The 24200-nt window shown below is 42.6% G+C and overlaps 3 protein-coding genes across 3 annotated transcripts in view; 2 read left to right on the top strand and 1 right to left on the bottom strand.

The window, feature by feature from the left end:
* The first annotated feature begins 1656 nt into the window (after positions 1-1656).
* On the top strand, positions 1657-15707 carry si:dkey-34d22.1 (discoidin, CUB and LCCL domain-containing protein 1). Its single transcript, XM_037677041.1, has 15 exons — positions 1657-1790; positions 5543-5764; positions 7571-7708; positions 10457-10508; positions 10582-10654; positions 10753-10886; positions 10979-11016; positions 11269-11460; positions 13406-13518; positions 13644-13807; positions 13881-13981; positions 14121-14214; positions 14462-14499; positions 14585-14692; positions 15246-15707. Exons 1-15 carry the CDS (start codon positions 1688-1690, stop codon positions 15686-15688), a joined length of 2013 nt encoding a protein of 670 aa, XP_037532969.1. The 5' UTR covers positions 1657-1687; the 3' UTR covers positions 15689-15707.
* A 1273-nt stretch (positions 15708-16980) lies between these two features.
* si:ch211-79k12.2 (uncharacterized protein LOC568844 homolog) lies at positions 16981-19651 on the bottom strand. Its single transcript, XM_037677243.1, has 3 exons — positions 19554-19651; positions 19186-19420; positions 16981-18473 (listed from the first exon to the last, which is right to left on the bottom strand). The coding sequence occupies exons 1-3, from the start codon at positions 19578-19580 to the stop codon at positions 16981-16983; spliced, it is 1755 nt and encodes a 584-aa protein (XP_037533171.1). The 5' UTR covers positions 19581-19651.
* Positions 19652-22575: 2924 nt separating this feature from the next.
* LOC119410330 (EF-hand calcium-binding domain-containing protein 1-like) overlaps positions 22576-24200 on the top strand; it is a 5137-nt gene continuing 3512 nt past the window's right edge. Inside the window, 1 exon segment of the mRNA XM_037677242.1 lies at positions 22576-22651. Within this exon segment, the coding sequence (XP_037533170.1) occupies positions 22576-22651 (76 nt within the window).

Below are 24200 nucleotides of genomic sequence, written 5' to 3'. Positions count from 1 at the left end.
TATGTATGTATGTATGTATGTATGTGTGTATATATATGTATGTATGTATGTGTGTATATATATATGTATGTATGTATGTATGTGTGTATATATATATATATAATACATATACATAAACACATACATACATACATATACAGTAGTATTCATGGTTCTTCTTGAGATGTAATGAGCAGCACAAATATCAGTCAGCCACCAAGACATCGAGTGTATTTATAGTTTTTAATACCAAGAAATCTATCAGAAGAGCTGTGAAGATGGACGCCTCTGTGCGCCCTCTCGATAAAGGGGAACAGAATTTTGCACAAGACACCAGTTCTCTCTGCTCTACAGCTGCGCGCGTCAAAGAGTACAATACACATCAGCATTTTGACACCAAACATGGAGCTATGTATGCCAAAGTGAGCCTTCAACTCTATTATGTTAAATTTGCAGCAATATATTTGTGATAGCAGGTTTATGTGTTTATGCAGGCAAGTGTTTTCTATAATACCAGCTCTCTTAAGTTGGATGTATGACCAGGCTGTGTGCAGCCATTTGTTTTTTGTAAAATGCTACACCTGTCACACATGTTCTTAGCAGGTTAAACAATTGTTGGTTGGACCATTATTCTGCCACTCATAACTGTGACAAAAAAAGTTTTGAACAAAGTTAATATCATAACTTGTTATTTTTCCTTTTTCACTTGGAAAGTTGGATCACTGATTTATGGAGTAATGTAGGTTTCATAACTTGACAAATTAAAAGGTTTTATGTTATAACAGCAGCAGACATATTTTTCTACATCTATGCAAATATATATGTAATATTTGTAATATGAATAAGTAAAAAATTCAGAGTTACTTAACATGAATGGGTAGTTGCATTGACTTTACATTACATTTAGTTCAATGTATGCTGTCTTACAGTTACATCTGGCCCTTTGAGGGCAACCAGTATGCTGATGTGGCCCTCAGTGGAAATTAGTTTGACACTCCTGGATGCAATGTGCAGTGAACTTATTGCACATAAATAAAAGTAGCTGATGCTGGGTCAGGACATAGTGATGTTTTTCTTACCTCGATTAGGTGGGTACTCAAACTGACGTCCATGAATGCAGCATCACGCAAGAACAGGAAAACTGCACACACAAAAAACGTGTGGTCCACAATACAACTCACCAAAACACTTTTCAATAAGAGTGGGTTTTACAGCAGGAAATACCCCTTTAACTTGGTAAAAAAAAAATTAAAAAAGGACCACTTTAAAATATTACAAAAACGCTAGACTCTGGAGGCAGCCACGCTGTTTCAAAGCAGCGGTGTTCTGGTTGTTGCCCATATTTCACCAGTAGATGGCAGGGTTCGCTCTTAGTTTGAAGACAGATATTTACCGCCAGGATCACAGAAAAAGCCATTTTCTCTTTGTTGAGTTGGCTTTTGAACGCAGTCTTCTTCCACTTTTCATGAGAAAGCCTGTAAAATACATATTCAGGGTATGCGACGCCATCTTTGTTAAACAGTCCACAATTCTATCGGCAGGTCTCGGATCAGCTCGCAACAATAGCTAAACCCGCCCCTTATTTGATTGACAGTTCTTAGCACCAATAGAAGGTCGACTTTGCGCCTGTAAGTTTTTGTTAAGCGCGAGCTCGGTCCACCGAGGTATTCTATGCACCTTACTCTTGGCGCACACAGCGCTGGAAATCATGCTCGCAAACTGCGAAAACATCGGGAATGTAGTGAAGTCTTGTTTCGCCGGATTTTGGATCACTTTTAGCGTCTGTTCTGTTGGTGTTCGCTGTCAAGAGGGTAAGAAAAGACCGTTGTTTTTTTCTCCTTGACGCTTTTAAGATAAATATTGTGACGTGGTGGTTTCAAACTTCTCGTTAGCTTAGTGCTCACTAGCAGCTCAAACAGATTTACAGCATATTTGATTAATAATCAAAGTACATGTCTGTAAGTAGTGACGCAATCAAAGTAAATAGTTGAGATGGAGAGAACATTATGGGTTTTGTGTTCTTTTTTTTGGTAACATGTGTGCATTAATTTTTACCTCATAATCCCATGAAGTACTAGCATGAATTTCACAACTGGGGTTGACATGAATTTTATGTCTGTGTATGAGCCACAAGAAACTTGAATTACTGTAATATATAAGTTTATTTCACATTAGAACTATTTGCATTAAGTATAAAGGTTAGTGCCATGGTGGTAACTATATTCCAGTCCATATTAACTGTTTATTCCATCTATGTGACATGGTGTTGTCCCTCTCCAAACAGTAGTCATGTCCTTAATGAGTCACACTGACCAGTTAACACAGAACACAAATAATTACCCTGGCCTGCAGAGCATGACTCCAACAATCAGCCAAACCACAAGTATTTCATGTTTTAGTCCTCTGAAGCTTTGGTTTCCAGTTTCCACATATCGGAAGATGATTAAGTCCAGGATAAATGAATGATTCTGAATCTTTTTTTTTTTTAACTTTGCAACAGCTCTGCTTTGGTGGGAGCCTGTTTATCTATATTCAGCTTGACACACTGGTAGAGGTGTACTGTGTGTAGTGACAGATGTGCAGTGGACCTGCTAAGACCTGCCAGCCACATCTGGGGGGGAAGAGGGCGAGGTGGGGACAACATTGTTGACTGCGGTGCTATTTGACTTCTAATTTTTACTCTTTAGTTTTCCAGAACTGGTCAGAACGCACAGAAATTCTTGTGAAATTAAATACTAAAACAAAGCATTCATTGAAAGACCACATTTTGCCCAATTATCACCCACCAGCAAAAGACCTAGAGTTCAGCGACAAGGAGGTGATTACCAGTGGAAGGTGACAGGTCCACGCTCTGTTGCCCATCACAGCTGAATGTTGCTGTGGCATTTCCACAGAATCCTTTAGGGACTCTGGGAAGGGCAGTCAAAGCTTTCTTGTAAGTGAAGCTGTTGGGAGGTAAGGAAACGACCAGTGTGATTCAGGATGTGTGAGCAGAAGGTTATCTGAAGGTTTCCCCCTCAACATAAACACACTGGAGCCTTATATGGAAAACATGGACGTGGGGGTAATGTTTAGACTTCGACTGACCCCGGTGTCTTTTTCAACTTTTGACCATTCTTGGACGTGTCGCCTCCGGAGATGTTTGGAGGAGTGAGGATTTGCTCATACCACCTCCGCGGTATTAGTCTCTGCGTAACCACTCCAGGAATTGACTCATTTATTTTCTGTGACCAACATGGACTACACCATCTAAATATTTGTGTTTTCCTGCTCCAGTTTAAATGTTAGTCTCTGCTCTCACAGGCCAGAGGATCTAGTTGTTTTGCAAAACTATTTCACAATTCCCATGCCTGTCCACTTTGAAATACACCTCTAATTAAATTAAAATTAGGGAAATGTTTTTTTCTACAGTGCAATCCATGTGTGAGTTTTACAAAAAGAGAACTTTTTCCTCACTGGTAAGTTGTGTCACCGCTCGGTTATGATTATAAACGTGCCCAGGTTTGCAGGGCATGTTCAGATGAGACTTGTTAGGCATTTGTTCTGAAACAATGCCTTAACAAAGCTTTTAATATTCTGCGTGTAATAAATTTTGTAAAGTGGTGACAAAACTGTCTGCGGTGAAAATATTTACACTGCTTCAAGCCACTTCCGTAATTCCACACTTCTTTCAGCTGTTTTTAAAATATTGTTTACTCTCAGGCCCTGTTTACATGAAAATGATTTCTGGTGAAAATGGAAGAGTTTTGTCGCATTTGCTGTTCATTTACACAAAAATAGCAAACGTTTTCTCTGACAACAGCACAATTTGAGAACGGGTTCCAAAGTGCAATGGTTCAAAAACGTCCCAGTGTCGTGTAGACAGAAAAAATAGATCTTTTTCTGTCAAGGAATCTCTGGCTCCTTCGCAGTATGACGCAAAACATAACAGCTTCCTACAATCCACAGAAGAAGAAACTATTGACAATGGTGGATACCAGAGTATTGTTGGGGCTTTTGACTCTTATAAATCTAACTGCGGCTCTCCAACACAGTGCTCATTTTACCAGTCAACGTTCTCTTGAAATTTGGTGGTTCTATAATTCAAAGTCACCCTAAGCAACAGTTGACCCTCATCATCTGTCCATAAAAATATTTGATTCTCTGCCATCTCGACCAGTGTTGCCAGATTTTGCGATAGAAACAAGCAACCTATGAAATCTCAAGCCCAACTGGCAACCCACCACATTGTGTAAAACAGAGGCCGTGTTTAAACAGTATAAACATACATGTATTATGGGATTACACATAAACAACAGCAAAATTATGCTAAACACTTTGAATAACACACTTTTAAGCTCTGATTAAAAAAAAATACATTTCACATATGTAATTTTTTCTACATATTTTTTCAAATAAATCATCATGACATCTGCGTGTGAGTGGAGCCCCCTAGTGGTCGGCCACAGTATGACTTTGTTTGGGTGTGCGCCTTTCGCTTTGCCAACTTGGGCTGGAGCAATAAACAGGAAACAGGTGTGGAAGGGACAAACTACAACCACTCATCTTTTGCTTTATTGTGCGGAGCTGAGAGATAATCAACTAGTTTCACTCAGAAAGAAAGTCAAGTCCAAATAAGTAACTTCACGTTCAAAAACGAGCCCAAAAAAACGCGACTCACAAGATTTGCAAGCGACTTTAGAAATAAACAAGCCCAAAGTAGCTTATAATAAGCAGACTTGGCAACTATGGTTGTAGCGGCTTTCAGGTAGGATGTTTTGTTTTTTTCGCATGCTGCGCACTTAAAGAGTTTCAAAGAGCATAGCACCAACTAGTGGCGTGGTGTGGGAATTACACATTTTCCACGTCTACCATTTCTGTGTAAACAGAGATTGTAATTGGAACATTTTCATGTAAATGTGTTAAAAGATATGGGAAAAAAGTCAGTTTTTATTGGATTGTTGTCGTGTAAACAGGGCCTCAGTTGCAACATACCGGTACTTTAATACCTACAGGCAGTGTAGAAAATAAATATTTTATTCCAGACAGCACCTGAGCAACACGCTTCACAGCTAAAATATGGTAAGCACACGCATTCTAGCTTTTTAAAATTTTTTATTCTTGAGTAGTTTCTCATTCGTTGCAAGGCATTTTAAACTTTAAAACCCAATTAGACAAGAAATAAGAAGCTGCCAAGGTAGAAAAAAAAGGGTAAATAAGCCGATTGAAGGAATGCATTTTTCTCTCTGCTTTTTATCTCACTTTAAAAAAAAAAATTAAGAAATGGCCGAGTTGTAGCCGTTTTTGGTCAGACATTGAAAACAAGGTTATGTGCGATTGCGTACGATATACCGAGATCTTGCGCAAATCATTAGCCTTCAGTATATGTGGAGGAAGACTCTCAGCTACTACCACATCAAATTTGAGCCTGATATTGGTAAAAGTGAAAGTTGTGAAAGATTTAATTACGATCCATGCAGCGGTCAGTGAAACATTTTGCTAGCAGGTGATAAAGAGTTATCCATAAAATGTGACTTGGATATTTATTTCATGCCCCATCTTCTGGCTTCTTGTCCTGTGTTAGGTAATGGCTGTGGACACACACTGCTGGGAGCACAATCTGGCACTTTAGCCTCCCAGAACTACCCAGGCACCTACCCAAGTAACTCCTGGTGCAAATGGAGGCTTCGCGTGCCGGAGAGGCGGACGCTGCGGCTGCTGTTTGGAGACTTTGACATAGAGAACAGCCCAGGCTGCAGCAACGGTTCTGTTGTGATCAGCGACCAGGCCGGCAAACCCATCATAGGTAAGTTTTCTGGTTTTCTGTCTTGCTCTCTCTCTTGTGTTTCTGTCAGTTTTCACTAAAATACTTGCTGATGGACTTCTTCGTGCTCCATGTCATTATCTATGATTGTACACACAGAGGAGATGCCATTCAGCTGACACACTGACTGAAGAGACAAACCACTTCTTGCTACAGGCTCAATGTACGTTTTGCAACCAGCTGTCAGATCATGTCCCGAGGCTATAGATATTTGTCAGCACACCAAAATGAAGATTGGGAGATTTAGGAGCTAGATATATTTTGTTAGGCTTCTCTTGAGTTTATTGTTGGAATCCATAAAGCCTGATGGTTTTATTGTTTCCAAAGGTTTAGCTGTTTTTACAGGTTGAATTCTCCTGTGGTGACTCTGCTCGTCACCTTATTGTGAAGCAGGCATGATGTAGGTCATCTTTTAATATTGTTTAATTCTTTGAGCCATTTAGTCTGTGTAGGTTCATTGTACAGCATGCATCCAGGGATCCCACACAGTTGTAAAACATATTGTGATGTAAAGTAGTGATTTTCTCCTCTTAATTATTTTTTGTGTAAAATCTTTAATGTACATTTTCACAGATAAGGTTCCCTCACAGTACCCGTTTCAAAACTCTAGACCAAATTTGAAGAATTTTAGTCAATTTTCTCCAAATCTTTGAAAGAAATGAGCTAGGGCTCTTTGAAATCAAAACTGAATAAAATTATACACATAAGTGTCTTGTGGAATTGCATCTCTCAACTCTATTTATTTAAATAATTGTGAGCAAGTGCATCTCTTGGCTTCTCTTGAGTTGGTTGGTTTGTCCTCGCATAATGTAAAGCTTGGTCCCTGACAAGCATCAAAGTTGTCTCGCTGATGTGGGTGATGAAAATTGTGTATTTTTCTACTCTCATGCCCTGTTGAGACCACATCTTATGCTTTGCCCCCTGACAGAACTGGTTTATCACAGGGTATGTGCCTAGTATTGATTAGACATCAGATCTCGCTGGCATGATTGTGAGGTGGTCTTTTTGCAGCACACGCAAGAATCAAAATAAACGGTTTGTCAGTGAATGATTATTTTCCGTTGGTTGTAGAGGCGCTGGAAGAAGAAGATTTGGTCTTTCTTTTGTTACAGAGAAACGCCATTTTGTAAATTTATCACAAAGAGACTGCTACTGTTTCCAACAAACGGCGCAGGAATGTGTCCAAAATGCTACCCAGCTGAGACGCACTCCGTCCTCATCAGCGCTGCCATGGAGAGCTGCCAGTGTCGCCACACTGTGCCCTGCGTGCACAGAAACTGTCCAAACTCATTCCATGATTTCTTTGAATTTCTTTTAGTTTTACTTGACAGTCTTTCATCATTTTTGCTGTGAATGTTGTATTGAAGGTTGTATTTTCCAATAGCCTCAGCCAGCAGCTCCTCAGCAGATGCTGGTCTCAGAGAGCAGCATGCTACGTCCACTTTACATGAACAAACATGCCCACAAAGCTCTGACCAGATCCTAACGCTCAATAAGCGAACTGTAGGTGTGTGAGAGTTTTGTTCATCTCCATGACTCTTAAAAACCATTCCTAGAAAATGTAGATGGGAGAAAAGTATCACCACTTTGCCAAAGCTTAAGAAGCTGTCAGCCTGAGTAATTTGTTCCAAACAACTCAAAATCCCCAGTTTGCAGCACTGGTAAGAAAGAGGTGTTGAACTGGGTCAAATTTCTACATCACATTCTTTATGGTACAATTTAATCCAAGGCTTTGCCGTTGCATCCATGTCCACAGCAGTAATGGTGTCTTTGTGTGTTTGTTGTCAGGTCCTGTGTGCGGGAAGCTCGACGCAACACTGACAAATGTGATATTTAGACACAACGAAGTGACTGTAACATTCTCGTCAGGTCCACACCGCTCAGGACGAGGCTTTCTACTCTCATACGCAACAGACGAGTACCCAGGTATGTTTGTATTCTCTCTCTTGGTTTGGTTCGGCTGGGTTAATTATTTGTCACTGTTTAAATATGATTATGATTAAAGCCTTGTGTAAGATTTTTATTTTCTAGGCCTTTTTTTGTCTTACTGTTCCTGGGAAAGCAAAGCTTCACCAGTGCTTGAGTAATAACCACATGTATGCTTATTTACATGTTGACACTGGTGTTATTTTAACACTAGCTTTTCCTCTAATTATATCCTTGTGCATGTTCATGAGTGTGCTGATGTGTATCTGTGAGTCACTGCTTATTGGCATTCGGTCCCCTTCGCTGCCTTGGCTGTGCCATGTTTGCTCAGAAAACACGAGAAAGACCTTCTCAGGCTGACTGGAGCACTTAGAGACTTGATGTCCTCCAGACTTTATCAGCCTGTTAGCAGATGTGATCACAAAACCTTCTCTTGTGTCTTACTGTCTCAACCCAAAGGCTGCTGATTTATTATTTGGCATTCAGTGTCACAATCGTCATCATTTATAGGTTTTAACAAAACATTACAGGAAAAGTGTCATATAGCTATGAAGTTTCCTCAAGGAGTCAACATTTCTTGTTTGTTAAAGTGGTCTTTATCGTAATTCTTTAGATTTTAAAAGTTCTTTAGTGGGGCTTTGAAAATTGTCGGGTACTGAATTGAAAAGTTATTGAAGCTCCCAGAGGATTTTGTTTGCTTAAGTCACTTAACTTTGATTTATGAATCACTCAGGCCTACAAAGGTTCTTGAGCTCAAGGGGTGATGCAGTGTCTACACAGAACAGGGGACTCAGCAAAAAGTTGGCTCTTAATGCACTTGGATATCAGCAGCTGTCACAAAAGTACTGTTTCAATTTCTTTAGCTCAGTCTATTAGAAAATATCACAGTTTGACACATAAAATGGTATTTTAGTGTTTTTTTTAAAGAGTCAGTGGCTGAAAATTTGGCATACCATTAGTCAGTGGTTCCCAAAGTTGAAACACCAAGTGGGGCATTTTGAGAAGATCTATAAATATCAAATCAACTTTAAAAATCAAAGTTCGATCCACCGACTGTGGAGCGGTGGCTGTGCATTGTGGAAGAGATATTTGCAATGGAAAAACTCACTCATAAATTAAGACTGCAGGAGGTGCAGTTTAATGAAAAATGGGGAAAATGGACTTATTATAGAAAGAATACACCGCCTTCACAACTAGACAATGAGAACTCTGGAAAATTAGCCATTGCTTAAGAATGTATGCATATTATACTTCTACACTGCAACTGTTCCAAGAAAATTTAAATATAAAAAAAATGAAAGAAAAAAATCTGGTTCATGCTCAATAATCCAGGTTTTAAAAAATCCAACAAGTCAGGTCCTCTGGATGGTTTCTTTTTTTTTCTTCTTTTTTTTTTAGATGTTTCGTCCTCCATCTAAAGAACTTCATCAGTCCAAGGAGCCACAACAAACTTAGTCCACAAGCAGCACACTCGCATAGTGGACCAACCAGTTTGCTGGTGATAAGATGGTTTCTGGGGCCCGCCCTCTTCCCCATCGACTCCTTTGAGGCAGCCATAGCTAAAGTGGTTCAACACATCAAAGTTAATGTTCAGTAATCCAGTAAAATAACTATGTGAGTGTGCTTCTTGTGGGACTGAGTTTGTTGTGGCTCCTCGGACTGATGAAGTCCTTTGGATGAAGGATGAAACGTCTCAGCAAAAATAAAAAACAAACTGTCCAGATGACCTGACTGAACTTTGTTGAACTTTAAAAATGAGTGCCAACAGCATTTTTATTCTCAACTGTTTCAGAGAGACCAAATTATTAACCATGTTATTAAAAAACAATAGTTGGCACGGCTCGTTGTTAAGAATAAAAGTGACTTTTTAGCAACGTCTACCAGCGATGGTTGGAGTCACACATCTCTGTGACCAAGTGTTGGAAGTTGGAGAGTTTGGAAACCACTGCAGCTGTTGATCAGCTAAAGAATAGTTTATTTCTCCGGTCCTGGATTTTGTTTACTAAAGCCATGACTTTTAGATGCCGTTCATCTGCACCTCACAATATTTCTTGGTACCCGTTGTCCAGGGTTCTCATTTTTAAGCACATGCTTTATTTACTACATGCTGCTTGGTCAAGTACAAGAACTGGACAGAAAATGAGCAAAAAGATACACAAAAAAATAAAAATACAACTCTGAAAGATCTTTAAAGAGCCTGGAGAACTGTTGATCAAGACCATTTAAAAATGCTACAAGAACGTCTGGCTCTTTTCAAACTGTATATAAAGGGAACTTTTGCTGCGTGTTAAATCACAAAATGATGCTAAAGTTTAATGTTGTCTTGTGTATGATTTTTGATGACTATGTAGACGAGTTTCTCTGAGGTCTAGTGTATGATGACAGATTAGCTCATCCTTTTCTCTGAAGTGCAGTTTGTGTCATAGTTTCCTGTTTTTCACTTGGTTGTTTACTAAATCTGGCTGTGTCTGGAGCTAAAGCCTTGTGCAGACACACAAACCACTGTCTGTTCACTGTCATCACACGAGAACTATTTGCCGGACCCGTGAATTGTAGCTAAGGGACAGCAACAAAGGATTCAGTCACATTAACAGAGACGTATGCCCATCCCCTAATATAGCAGCGCTGGAGCATGCCAGACTATCTGTGTTGTATTAAGAGTCTCATGCTGCTTAAGGTCTCGTACGGTATTAAAAAAATAAATTTAAAAAAGCTTCAGAATAATTCTGGCATCTGCCTGTTTTTCAGATTTAATTACTTGTCTACAAAGGGGATCTCATTTTAGTGCACAAAATTTAACGTAAGTATTTAATGTCTAATTCTGACATGGTCAGTGGCGCTGCCTGCGTTTCATTTTATTCTGCTGCTTTCAGCGTTTACTGCCCTGCTGGGTGTAAAAATGCCACAGGAGACGTTTGGGGGAACTCTGAACAAGGTTACAGAGATGTAAGCACTAAGGGTTTTCATTCACCCAAACTGCTCAGTTTTTATTATTAATGTTGTTACTGGATAAATGTTTGAACGTCCTCTCTTCTGTGCCTCAGACCTCAGTCCTGTGCAAGTCTGCCGTCCATGCCGGAGCCGCATCTGATGGCACCGGAGGTCGCGTCACCGTGACCCGAGGGAGAAGTCTTACGCTCTACGAATCCACCTTCGCCAACGGGATCCTCTCCAAAATGTTTGTTGGTTTTTTGTTGTGTTTTACATGTGAGATCAGAGCGAAGTGCGTCAGTCAGTTTGACCTCTCATTGGTCCTGTTCCCCCTGACAGGGGGTCATTATCTGAGAAGAAGCTGCTTTTCAGCCGAGGTACGAAACGGCATGTATGACTACACTGAAAGACTTTCCCAACAATAAACAGTTTTTGCACATTTTAGCCAGTTTGCCTCAAGCTGAATGTCTTTTCTTGCCTTCTTGCATGTGCTCCTTAGAGTTATCCTCTCAGGAGGCGAGTGGTGTGTGTATATGTAGAACACACAGAAACAAAAGGGTTTGCCTTCATTTCTTGATTTATTTTTTGTTTTGTGTGTGTGTGTGTGTGTCCGTCTTGTTCCTGAACAGAATGTAACAACGTCCTGGCTGTCTCTGCTCTGAATGCCTCATCTTGGTGGGATAAAAACAGTCGAGAGCACACAATGTTCTCGTCCTCCAGAAACGTGGAGTCCAGCCGTGACTTCCTGCTCTGGACAGCAGACAGTAATGATCCCAACCCATGGCTGGAGATGGAACTGGCTGATAGGAGCACCGTCACAGGTTAAAAAAAGAGAAATGTGCATTTTTTTTGCTTACTCACATTTAAACGTCTAGCTTTTTGTGTTTGAGTGCACCCCCCCCCCCCCCACACACACACACACACACACTCACTGCTCATGCCAGAATTTTAAACGATCTGTGGAGGAAAAAGGACATAATTATAGCCGTTTTGGTCAAATCCTGTAATTCACATTACTGTATGTGTGATTTGTTGAGGGTGACTCTCAGCTGCTTCCACACCACTGTTTAGCTCAATGGCTGACAAATTGGCTGAGTTATAGACATTTTGTGTTTGCTATGGTTGCCTAGCTGTGGCGGCCATCATGACTTGGGTTGACGCCCAGATTTAATCAGTGTACTGCCCACTGGTGTATGAAATATTTTGCTAACAGACACACACTTGACTGCAATAGGTAATGGCAAAGTTTTGAAGCCCAGAGTTTGTGTTGCACTTTACTCTCAGCTACTACCACACTAAAAATGTAGTTCTATATCTGTAAATTTGACTTGAGTTCTAATTAGGGCTGGGCGATATGGACCAAAATTAATCTCTCGATATATTAAGAAAAATGGCGATATACGATATATATCTCTATATTTTTTTCTTTCCATAAAGTAATTATAAAAATATATTTCTGAGTCCAAGCTTTGTCCCAGTTGTCACACAGTCACATTTATTAACAACAGCTGTAACTCTACAAAAATAAATGTCTAAAAAATAATCTATTTACATATATTAAAGTTTGTTTTTTTTAGACATTTATTTACATATATTAAATAATCCTCTTCAGCTGCACTTCCTTCACGTTAGAAAGCGTGTGTGAAGCAGCAGTGAGGGGCTGCTGGTATTCAGCGAGGGAGGAGGAGGCTGCGTGAAGTTGGACGGGCAGAAAAAGAACCACTGTACACAGATTTTCAAGTCCTACAGTTAGAGGAGGTAGCATCATATTAATAAAGTGTTGTCTAATCATATCGCTAAAGACACGGTCCTTAGCGGCTAGATGGCTAGAGCGTTAGTCGTGTTGTTAGCATCTAAAGACCGTGTCTTTAACGGTATTATTAGCCACTGCTTTAATGTCGCACCACCTCACTGTTCATCTCATAAGGCACAGCACGACTAAATGAGTTCTGACCCGTGGTTTGTTTCAAGGAAGGAGGCTGAGGTCTGTCAGACCTGCAGCTTCACGCACGCTTCATACTCCACTTATAGCGCTGTTTTAAATGGTGAAAAAGATTTGTCATGCTGACCTTTTATCGGGACTTGTTTTTGGCATTGTCTGCAGAAAACACTTTCCTGCTGCTCATCTGACAATTTCAATCCAGACCATCTCTGAAAGAACAGCCATTGTTTATCTTTTTGCTCAGCAGCAGCTGCTCTTCATAGATCTCCCGTGTTTACTTGTTTTAAATGTCTCCTGTCCACCTCCTGGAGAAGCAGGAAGCTGGGGGAGCACGGCTGAGGGGCTGGGTTTGTATTCAAGGAGGGGGCGGCGTGGGAGAAAGAGACAGCAGGAGGATTTTCAAGTGTAATATTGTTTATATAGAAATAGTCTCATCTTATATCGCAAAAAAAATTATATGGATATTTTTTAAATATCGAGATATCGTCCAGTTCTAGTTCTAATCATCTAGTTCTTTAGTTGTGGCCGTCTTGAATGAGGTTGATTCTGAAAGTGAATTAGTTGTAGCTGTACAACCAACAGTTACTGTGTGCACGTTTCATTAAAGTCTCTGCAGTGGGTCATGACATATTGAGCTACAGAGCATTATGGTCTTCAGCAGCGGGTGATCATTAAGCAAGCCTCAGCTCTTGCTGCTCTGTGGTCGGCTGTTTTATATTTCACAAGCTCCGAGAGTGTCGGGTTCTGTTGTTTCTATAGCGGTTTTAGAAATTCATTCCATCTTTTAACGTCTAGGGGAAAAACCGTTTGCCTTTCTTTTTCAGGATTAATAACGACAGGATCGGTTGATTGCTACATCGAATCCTACGCTCTTTATTTTAGCAAGGACAGGAAAACCTGGAGGCCTTACAAAGATGCTCTGAGCAGAGAGAGAAAGGTTGGTTGTTTTGTTGTAGAGTCCCACAAAATGACACGTGTCAGTTTTAGTTAACACAACAGGTTCTGCAGAGTTCTTAGAAATGAAAAAAGTTTTAATGGATTTAATATCTTTATGGCTGCTAGGTGTTTCAGGCGTACACAGATGGGCACCTCAAGGTGCTCAACAGCCTTTTTTCTCTTGTGGTTGCTCGATTTGTTCGGCTTCAGCCGCTGAGCTGGTCCAGAAGAGCCTCAGCTCGGGTACAAGTTCTGGGTTGTCCTGCTGCCAAGGCCACGCCGAGGTCCCGGCCTTCTGGACGTGAGCATATCTGGTTTACTCAGAGTAAATGTCACTGGTTTCCACAGTCTGATCATTTCCAGGTGTCTTTCTTTGACAGAAGCTCCGTCCATAACTATCAACATGGATACCCAGCAGCCAAGCCCCTCTCCCACCCCCACACTGTTAATGGAAACAACGTTGGGTATGTGCTTATTTCACTGTCTTACTGGCGTGTTTTTATTTTTATTTTATTTTTTTTTTATTTATTAGTAACACAAGTTTTTAAAATGAATCAAACTCCTGTAATGCAGTCGTTGATTCAGTCACTTTTACTCCTGCAGGCGCCGGCCAGCCAGTGATCGTGGCAGTAGGAGTGGTCCTGGGGCTCATAATGTGTGGAAGTTGTCTGTTGGCTGGAGTCTGGTGGAAACGAAGGTACAGCGCATCAGTATTATTTTTAAAAACTATTCATTTTTCAGTTTTGTCATTAAATTTGCACCACTCCACACACAAAAAAAAAAGCTATTCAAAACCAACCACTACAGATTCATTGCCAATTTTAAGTCCTGTCCTTTGTATTAACAAATCGTATTTTTTCTGTGCACGTTTTCCTTGTAATCACACCAAAACACTGTTATACTTTGTAAAAGTATAACAAAACACTTTGTTTCTTTTTACACAGGAAAAAAGTCTCACAGATGAAGAACGCTCTACCCACAGGTCACTACAGCGCTCACTCGGACTCTTGAAATGAAATGTTCAAAGTTCTTTATAATAACCAGCTCGTGTGTTTCATCTCTAACAGGCTGTCAGAGTTTTAAGGCAAAGAGTTTCCCCTGTCCACAGTCGGAGCTCATTTCATACCCGCTGGAGAGGAATGTCCACGATGCTCTGCCTGCTCCACCTCTTAATGGTGAGATTTGATGCATGTTTGTTTCTTTTCCTTTTTATTAGCCCTTCTCGTTTTTGTCTCCTCCATCTTCACCGCTCTGTTTGTGGCTTCAGTGGTCAGTCTGAGCAGCTCAGGCCAGGCCTGACAGTCGAGCACATCTCTGCAGGGCTGTCCGTTCTTCCTCCTGGCTCAGCCCGTCACCCAGTCACTGTATGAACATTCCTTTCTTCGGTCCGCAGAGCCTCTCTGAAAGAGACCCTTTAATTGGAGCTCGATGAAGCAGCCTGCTGTCTCTGTCCCTCCACCAGCCCCTTTGTCTCCTCAACCCCTCCCCCAGCAAGGCTGCAAATCACATAAATGTAGCAATGATCAAGACGAGGCTCCTTACAATCTTATACGTTATAAATGATCTAAATGTGTTGGAAGATCTTGGAGGTGCAAAGTATGACTGCTTGAAAACAGCACCAAGATTAAAACAAGTTGTACTCTAGCGAAATAAATCGGCATCCATAACGACACAAACACACTTTTGTGTTTTCCTTTTAGTGTTTTAAATGTTGTTGTTGTTCCTCAGACTATGCTGCACCTGCACTTACTGCTGTTGGAAAGAAAGTGGGCTCGACGTTTAGACCTCCTTCAGATGAGGGTTACACCACGCCCTTCACCAGCATCCATTACGACACGCCCGGCAGCCTGCCCGAGTACGCCGAGCCGCTTCCTCCCGAGCCGGAGTACGCCACTCCGTTCAGCGAGCTGCCCTCCGAGTCGAAATTATCCACTTTAGCAGGGATCGTTCACAGCGATGCACACAGACCTCGCGTTGTGGGAGCTTCAAACGGGACCATGGTGACACCAGGCCAGAGTCTGTACGACTGCCCCGCCCACAGGACACTGTTCAATGGCTACTGCACTCCTGCTCTACATGCCGGTGGTCCTCGACCCGTCAGCGAAGTCTACGCAGAACCCAGGTCAAGTGACTGTTTACTACAAAGACACACATATGAAGAACCTTTGTGAGCGCAGGAACCTCATATTAGGAAGAATGGGTTCCTAAGATCCTAAATATGTTGGGATCAGAAAACTCTGAGCTGGACGGTGCTCTCCACAGAGTCTTACTGACATGCCAGGAAGTAACTCGGAGGTCAAGAGTGTTTATCACTCACAACACAATAAGATCTCAGAGCGACTTGGACCTGGATATTTACTCAGGAAGTGTCCTGGGGATGCACAAAGAAAACACGGACCAGTGTGTCTGAAACATTTTACTGATGAAAAGTTTAACCACAAGTTGCACTTTCTGAAAACGTGTACAGAACCGTTTACTTAAAAGACTTGATACAAAACGGCTGACTGAATGTTACTTGTTCACAGAAAACTGCATAATATTCACAATATAGTTGAAATACTTACAGAAACACTAACCAAGTGGCTAGTTGTATGTAACCACTAGGTGGGGCTGTTGAGCTTCAGACCTCTGGTTCTTATTGTAAAATATAAAGAAAAATATATTTATATTTAAAAAAAACTGCTTACAAAGACACAGAGGATGATCGTGTGAGAAGGTTGGACATTATTTTCTTTGAGAAATTGTCACATTATGTGGTTTGTTAGGCTTGTGTCTCTGCTAACATCCCCAAAATTAGAAACGTCTCAAACTTTAATTCAAATAACAAATGCACATTTTTAAATATATATATATATATGCCATTCAAAGATGTTTATCATTTGATTGTCATGTGGGGAATTTTAGGTTTTAAATGAGAAATTACTGAAATAAAATGAACCTGAAGGACCCCCCCTTTGTTCCCACTGATCTTTTTGCATTGTGGATATCCAAACATATATTTTGAAAGGTTGTATTTTCATAATAAAAGGCATTTTCTGAAATGATAAGTGAATGTGTCTGATTTTATCCTCTGTCTGGAGGCTTTTACTTTTATTTCCATGATGAAACAAGAAGCACAACTAAATGAATGTACTGTATTTACAAGCCTACAACTGGGTTTAATGCGACTGGGAGGACTGGGAGTTATTTTTAGACAGACTTGTGCTAGTCGTACCATAAACTTGCATATCTGTTCCTTCTTCGTTGTTGGGGCAACACATTAAGTTTCTGCAGAAAAACTTTACAGAATCTCTTAGCTTTAAGCTAACATGAAACTAATGGAAACCCCAGGTTTTAAACTGTAGTAAACAGTTGTAGTGCAATATCCAAACCATTTTCACGAGTAATGAAGTAAACATTACGCAAATAACTTCCAAACCTTCAAAGGTAATTCCTTTGGTACCCAGCAAACACTCGGTCCCTCTCACAGGCTTTGATTGTGAACCTCCCTGCTTGTGCTGAACTCCTTCCTCTGCCCCTCCTCCTCATCATTTCTTCCTTCATGTGAGTAGTGCACCAGAGTCTGGTGTCTGTTCCTGGATGGAGCATCTTTAAAGCGCAGACCGCAGTCCTCGCATGCATAAAGAAGCTCTTCTCTGTGACCGTCTGCAGCTCCATCCTGAGATTTCCTCTCATTTCCATGAAGCGAGGAGGAGCTGCGATCAGCAGAACTTGAAGTATTTAGAGCTGTGTGCGAGTCGGTTTCTGAGCTGTTCTGTGGGTTGAGCCTAACATTTACAGTTCTTGGACGCCCTGGAGAGAACCCTGATGGTCCTGGATGTGCACCCCCAGCTTCTCCCTCCCCGTCATGTTCTGGAGTCAGGCCATGGACTGTGCGATAGTGGAAGCGGATCCCAGAGCGGTTAGAGAAGCCCTTCTCGCAGATGCTGCAGATGAAGGGCCTCTCCCCTGTGTGGATGCGGGTGTGAACCTTCAGAGCTCCTGACTGGGTGAAGCACTTCCCACACTGTCCACAACTGTAGGGCTTCTCCCCAGTGTGGATCCTCTGGTGGGCTCGGACCCCAGCTAGGTGGGGGAACCCCCTGCCGCAGAAGCCGCACGAGTACGGCCTTTCGCCTGTGTGAATCCGCCTGTGGATCTTCAGAGCTCCTGACTGGCTGAAACTCTTCCCGCAGTCTGTGCAGGAGTAGGGCCGGGCGCCGGTGTGAACGTTGAGGTGTATGCGCAGGTTGCTTTGCGAGTTGAAGGCCCTGCCGCACTCGGTGCAGAGGAAGCCGGGCGGTTTGTGGGCGTGCTCGGAGCGCTGGTGCTGCAGCAGCTGCGACGGCCTGGAAAACGAGGCTGTGCAGTGCATGCATGGATGCAGCGACAACAAAGTCCTGCTCCTCTCTTCTTGTTGCTGCGTGCGTGTGTGCTGGTGCTGGCAGACCGGACGGCACGCAGGAAAGGAGCACTGGCAGGACAAGCAGGGGTAGGCTCCAGAAAGTTGTGCAGAGCGTGTTAGTTGAGGACAGGGCACACAGGACGTTAAGGGACAGTGGTGGTGATGAAAATGATGATGGGTGTGAGAAAAAGGTGGGTCCCTGCCTTGTTGGTGGCTCAGGAGCTGAGGGCAGGTTTGTATGCTCCGGTGGCAGCACAAACAGGGAAACATGGAGAAATGGGACAAAGATGATCTTACAGGAGGAGCGTCAGAGTTTTGGCTTCGGTTCTGAGCCCCCCTGTCTGCGTTGTCTCCCCGAGGCCGGACGGATGGGACGGACTCAGACGTGGAGCTGCTGCTGGGTACGGTGGTGTCAGGCGGACAAATGCTGAGGCTGAGATCTTCAGGCTGGCATGAAGCTTGTAAATATGGTGAAGAGGACACGGACTGTCGGGGAGTTAAAGTTTCAAAGGAAGGAGGAGAACTGGAGAATGGACAGCCAGGACAGGTGCACGCATGATGCACATTTAAACCTGAAAAATAAACAATGTTACACTTGCGCCAGCTAAAAAATAATAATTATAGGTCTAGCGTCGCTTAAAGGAGAGCCTGTCTCCCACAGACACCCCAGAATTGTTAAGATCATCTAATAGTGATAAATGACAAGAGTTGTAGTACTTTTGGTCAAATCTTGATAATGCTGTCAAGCACGAAGCATAACGTATGTGCAGTGAATAAATCTCAGCTGCTACCACAACAAATTTGAACTCAAATCTGTAAAAAAAAAAAAACTGAGTAAAAGACATTTTTGTGTTTTCTAATGTGTATTAGCTATGGATGACATCTTAGATGGGATTAACTTTAAAAGTGAATCCGTTGTAGAGGCACAGCCAGTGTTTCTGCAAATGAGGTTTGAGATATTTTGCTACAAGTGATGCTAAACTCAAGGAAAAACCCTGCACCACAAGTATAACTTAGAATAAGTGTTGTGAATGACTACCAGCTACTACCACACCAGGTTTTAGCTCTAAATCTTTATCAACAGAGTTGTAGCCACTTTGGTGATGTTTTTATGTCAGTTACCTGTAGCGGCCATCTTTAATGGAATTGACAACAGAGCTTTATCATTCGCAGAGGATTAAGTTTTCAGTTCAGTGGGGTTTCTTCCCAGACATTTCTTTAAATTGTGTGTAGTGCATGAGATATTTTGCTAACAATGAGTTGCAGTATGAACTTCAGTGCTACCTTCAGCTCCGTCTCTGGTCGGCCCTCTCCTCTGGGGTGTTTCAGGCTGAACTCGTCTGTCTGACACAGCCTCCCGGGGTGGCTGCAGGGGTTCAAGTGGAGCTACTCTGGTCCCCAGACCGGAAGCCGCTCCCCACGCTGGGTTTCGCACATCTGGCTGATATTTAGGTTGGCTTCCAGATGTGAGGAGCTCGCCGATGAACTGATGCATCTCCATCCAGGAGCTCTGAGCCTGCTGCAGGGGAGCACAAAGACTGCATCACACATTGACTCGTTGTTGGTAAATTGAAACATGGTTTCGAGCCGACACAAATCGTAGAGGGTTTTAAAAAGGGAAGAAAAGAAAATGGCGGCGTCGCTCTACTCACAATGTCGGCGCTTTTGTCTTTGTCCATGAATTTAAACAAACGCTGACGCGGGATTTAATGCTTCAGATTTTATTTCTTCAGCTCACACTTTATTTTATTTAGCTGCTCCCTTCTACAGGGGTCGCCACAGGGAGCGAACTTGCATGAAAGACCGAGCAATCATCTTACTCCGGTTTCTCTTCCTGACGCAACGTCCCAACCTGGACTCGAACCTACAACCTCAGGAGACCGCGACACTGACCACCGTTTACCATAGCCCCAATTTTACGAATTTGATGAAAGCAAGAGTTAGTTAGTTAGTTTGAACATCCGGTCACCGAGTATTCGATTTCCGGTGTTTAGCCACGTGACAAACTCCGCACACCGGTGACGTATATGCTGGTGTTGTGCCAAAAAGTGATTCCCTGCCAAAAACTTATCGGGTGAAATCGGGCGCGCTCCCGCGAAGGAACGCGCTGTGGGACTGCGTTCAGGCTGCTTTGTGTCTCGTCGAGTCTTTTCTAAGCTTTTCTCGGTCGTTTATATAGTTTCATGCTATTGAATGTCAAACAAGGATATGAAAAATGGACTCGTAATTAGGCCTGTGTTTTAGTGTTTACATTCTTGTCAAAAAGGATATCCATATATCCTGATGCATGCTCAATAATCCAAGTAGAAAAATCTAAAAAAAAGTTAAATCTGGTCCTCTGGACATTCAATAAAACAAAAAAAAAAAAAGTAGAAACGTTTCGTCTTTCATCCGAAAGACTTCCTCAGTCTGAGGTGCTGTATTCAGCTCAGTCTCTTAAATAGCACCTTCTCAGAGTGGATCAACCAGTTTGCTGCTGACAACCAAAACCAGCTGATCACATGGTCAAGAAGGACCACCAGCCTAACAATGGATCATTAGCACACTGATGGCTGTTTACTGTTCACAGAGGGCTGAGTGATACTAGCAATCACAGCATTGTAAGAGGGGGACAGTTGAACCCGGAGGCCTCCACCCCTGTTTAATGATGGACGATTTCTTTTCACAAAGATGGCCTCCTTTACTCCTCTCTCAAACCATCGTTCCTCTCTGTCCAGGATGTGAACATCTTCATCCCTGAAAGAGTGACCGCTGGCCTGGAGATGAGTGTAGACCGCAGAGTCCTGGCCTGATGATGTTGATCTTCTGTGCTGGGCCATCCTTTTGGCCAGTGGCTGTTTAGTTTCCCCGATGTAAGACTGATCACAGCCCTCCTGACACTGAACAGCATACACAACATTGCTCTGTTTGTGCCGGGGGACTGGATCTTTGGGATGAACCAGTCTTTGCCGTAATGTATTTTGGGGTTTAAAAGCCACTGGGACGTTATGTTTAGAAAATAAACGTCTCAGTTTCTCTGATACTCCCTCAACATACGGAATGACCACTGGTCTGGGTTCCTCCTTTTCACCTGTTGGCTGACTGGAGTCCTGTTTGGGTTTCTTCTCTGCTTTCAGGAAGGCCCAGTTAGGATATCCACATTGCTCTAGAGCCTGTCTTGTGTGGGATTTCTCCTTCTGCCTGGCTCCTGAGTTAGTGGGGATGCTGTCTGCTCTGTGGTACAGAGTCCTGATGACTCCTAACTTGTGCTCCAAAGGGTGATGGGAGTCAAACTGCAAATACTGGTCTGTGTGGGTGGGTTTGCGGTACACCTGTTTGCAAATGTCCTCTATCAGAGACTGAGAACTCACAGTCCAAGAAAGCCAACCTGCCATTTTTTACATCTTCTCGTGTGAACTTGATGTATTTATCCACAGAGTTGATGTGGTCAGTAAAATGTTGGACTTCCTGAGATTTAATTTTAACCCAGGTGTCGTCAACATACCTGAACCAATGACTTGGTGGTGTCCCTGAAAAGGACGTCAAAGCTCTCTTTTCTACCTCCTCCATGTACAGGTTGGCAACAATAGGAGAAACTGGAGACCCCATAGCACACCCATGTTTCTGCCTATAATATTGCTCCCCATATGTGAAGTAGGTTGACTGCAGGCACAGTTTCAAGAGTTGACACAGTTGTTCTGTGGAAAGTGTGGTCCTGCTGCTCAGAGTGGTGTCTGATTTTAATCTTAAACTGACCACCTCTACTGCATCATCAACAGGAATGCACGTAAAGAGTGATGTGACATCAAAAGAGACCATTGTTTCATCAGTCTCCATGATGACATCCCTCACCTTATCCACAAAGTCCATGGTGTTCTGTATGTGGTGTTCTGAGCTGCCAACTAAAGGGATGAGTACAGACGCCAGATATTTGGAAACATTGTAAGTGACATCTAAAAAAGTTAAATCTGGTCCTTTGGGATGAAGATGTTCACATCCTGGATAGGGAGGAACGTTGGTTTGACAGAGGAGGCCATCTTTGTGAAAAGAAATCGTCCATCATTAAACAGGGGTGGAGGCCTCCGGGTTCAATTGTCCCCCTCTTCCAATGCTGTGATTGCTAGTATCACTCAGCCGTCTGTGAATAGTAAACAGCCATCAGTGTGCTAATGATCCATTGTTAGGCTGATGGTCCTTCTTGACCATGTGATCAGCTGGTTTTGGTTGTCAGCAGCAAACTGGTTGATCCACTCTGAGAAGGTGCTATTTAAGAGACTGAGCTGAAAACAGCACCTCAGACTGAGGAAGTCTTTCGGATGAAAAACGAAACGGTTCTTTTTTTTGTTTGTTTTACTTTGTTTTGTTTTTTTGAATGTCCAAAGGACCAGATTTAACTTTTTTAGATATCCATGTTCCCCTTTAATTTTCTTTGGCTTAGTAGTTACCCTACAAAAAAATACTAGTTTATTATAATTCTTTACTGTCGTAATGTTATAAACTACATGAAAAACAGTGAGCTGTATCATTATTTTAAACTGTAAGAATTTAACAAAATAAATCTGAGATGGGCAAAATAGGCATTTTATTTGTAAAGCTCGAAGATTTTCGGGTTTAAACACGCATTACCATGGAAACGGCGTACCACCATCGACCTCTTTGAGTAGTTTATACCGAGCAACATCTCTACCTTTCAACATGTTTAACATGTCGGCTATGAACAGGAAACTAATAAAAGCCCTCGCTGAAACAATCTTATAGAAGGTGGAACACTGTGAGAACATTTTAACTTTTTATTTTACATTTAGCTCGTTCTTTTATTCCGTGTTCGGTCACACGCAGTTTTCGCTAACTGTTGTCACAAACCCACAACTAGCATAAATGCTACAATGTGGCCCCACAACCCTTCTGCCTGGAACTTACTGAACTCTGTAATGACTTCCTGCAGTTTTATAAATGAGGTTGTTACGCTTACAGTACAAGTGGGCATCTGTGGTACTGCACTGAGCTGGTTTAGGTCCCATCTGTCAGACAGAACCATGTCTGTCAACATAGCTGGTTCTGAATCCTCCACTGCTCCTGTGTTTTGGGGTTCCACAGGGCTCCATTTTAGGTCCTCTGCTTTTCTCCCTTTACTTGCTTCCATTGGGATCAATCCTTAGGAAGCATGGGATCTTTTTTCACTGTTACACTGATGATAGTCAGATCTATATGCCACTGAAAAAGAAAGATGTCCCCTCAATCAGGCCACTTCTGTTGTGTCTTGAAGACGTCAAAGCCTGGATGTCTTTAAACTTCTTAAAATTTCAATGAAAAGAAAACAGAAGTGATCTTGTTTGGTCCTAGTGGCTCTTGTGAACCTTGCCCTGTTGATCTGGGCCCTCTGGCACCACATGTAAAGAAAATCGTTTCTAACTTGGGTTTTAAAATGGACAGTGATTTTAAATTAGATTCCCAGATTGGAGCGGTGATCAAGACCAGTTTTGATCACCTCAGACAGCTGGCTAAGGTAAAGCCTAACCTTACAAAACACCAGCAGGAAACGGTAATCCATGCCAGCAGCTGGAAACAGTAATCCATGCCTTCGTCACCTCTCGGCTGGATTACTGCAACACTCTACCTTGGAGTCAGCCAGTCCTCCCTCAGACGCCTCCAGTTGGTCCAGAACGCTGCTGCTCAGCTTCTAACTGGAGTTCAAAAGAGGGAGCACATCACCCCCACTCTGTCTTCACTCAACTGGCTGCCTGTTCATTTTAGAGTTCATTTTAAGATTCTTTTATTTGTTTTTAAAAGTTTAAATGGTCTTGCTCCATCCTACCTCTCCGTGTCACGAATTGGGGTGAATCGGACAAGCACAGACTCAGAAAAAGGTTTAACAGTTTATTTCTTTTTGAAACGGCGGCGTCTGGCAGGAGGTTCTGGACCGCTCTGGGGGAGACAGACAGATTAGTGGCTGTAAGCAGAGCAGAGTAAACAAGAATAAAGCCACCAACCTGTCTCTGGAACCAGTCCGAGATGTGGACCGGGTGGGTCCCGGTACCGGTCCGAACCTCAGGAGCCGATAACATGTGCAAGGGTGCACAGAGCAGCAGCGCGCAGCGTGAGCACGAACAAGCAGTGAGGCTGGATGGGCGAGCTGTGATGCTGAGGGGTTTGGGCAGCAGAACTTTATCCAGGGACAGGCAAGGGTCAAAACCAGAGAAGAATCCAGTCCGGGGGGCAAAAGCGAGACGTGGGGGTCCTGGGGGCCTGGGAAGGCCACCTGAGGGTCCTGGGGGTCTGGGACTCTGTGGGACCACTATAGCTGGTCTGGGACTCTGTGG

The sequence above is a fragment of the Nematolebias whitei genome, chromosome 5, assembly GCF_014905685.2.
Source record: "Nematolebias whitei isolate Nwh7 chromosome 5, NemWhi1, whole genome shotgun sequence".
In the NCBI taxonomy this organism is placed as follows: domain Eukaryota; kingdom Metazoa; phylum Chordata; class Actinopteri; order Cyprinodontiformes; family Rivulidae; genus Nematolebias; species Nematolebias whitei.
The sequence above is the reverse complement of the archived record's forward strand: the minus strand, read 5'-3'. Positions and strand labels throughout refer to the sequence as shown.

Coding starts and splice junctions, on each gene's coding strand:
- si:dkey-34d22.1 (XM_037677041.1), top strand. CDS start 1,688: ATGCTCGCAAACTGCGAAAACATCGGGAATGTAGTGAAGTCTTGTTTC. Junction 10,509..10,581: donor TTTAGTGCACAAAATTTAAC/GTAAGTATTTAA, acceptor TGCTGCTTTCAG/CGTTTACTGCCCTGCTGGGT. Junction 14,215..14,461: donor GGAGTCTGGTGGAAACGAAG/GTACAGCGCATC, acceptor CTTTTTACACAG/GAAAAAAGTCTCACAGATGA.
- si:ch211-79k12.2 (XM_037677243.1), bottom strand. CDS start 19,580: ATGGACAAAGACAAAAGCGCCGACATT. Junction 19,421..19,553: donor AAGACAAAAGCGCCGACATT/GTGAGTAGAGCG, acceptor GCTCCCCTGCAG/CAGGCTCAGAGCTCCTGGAT. Junction 18,474..19,185: donor GACCAGAGACGGAGCTGAAG/GTAGCACTGAAG, acceptor TTTATTTTTCAG/GTTTAAATGTGCATCATGCG.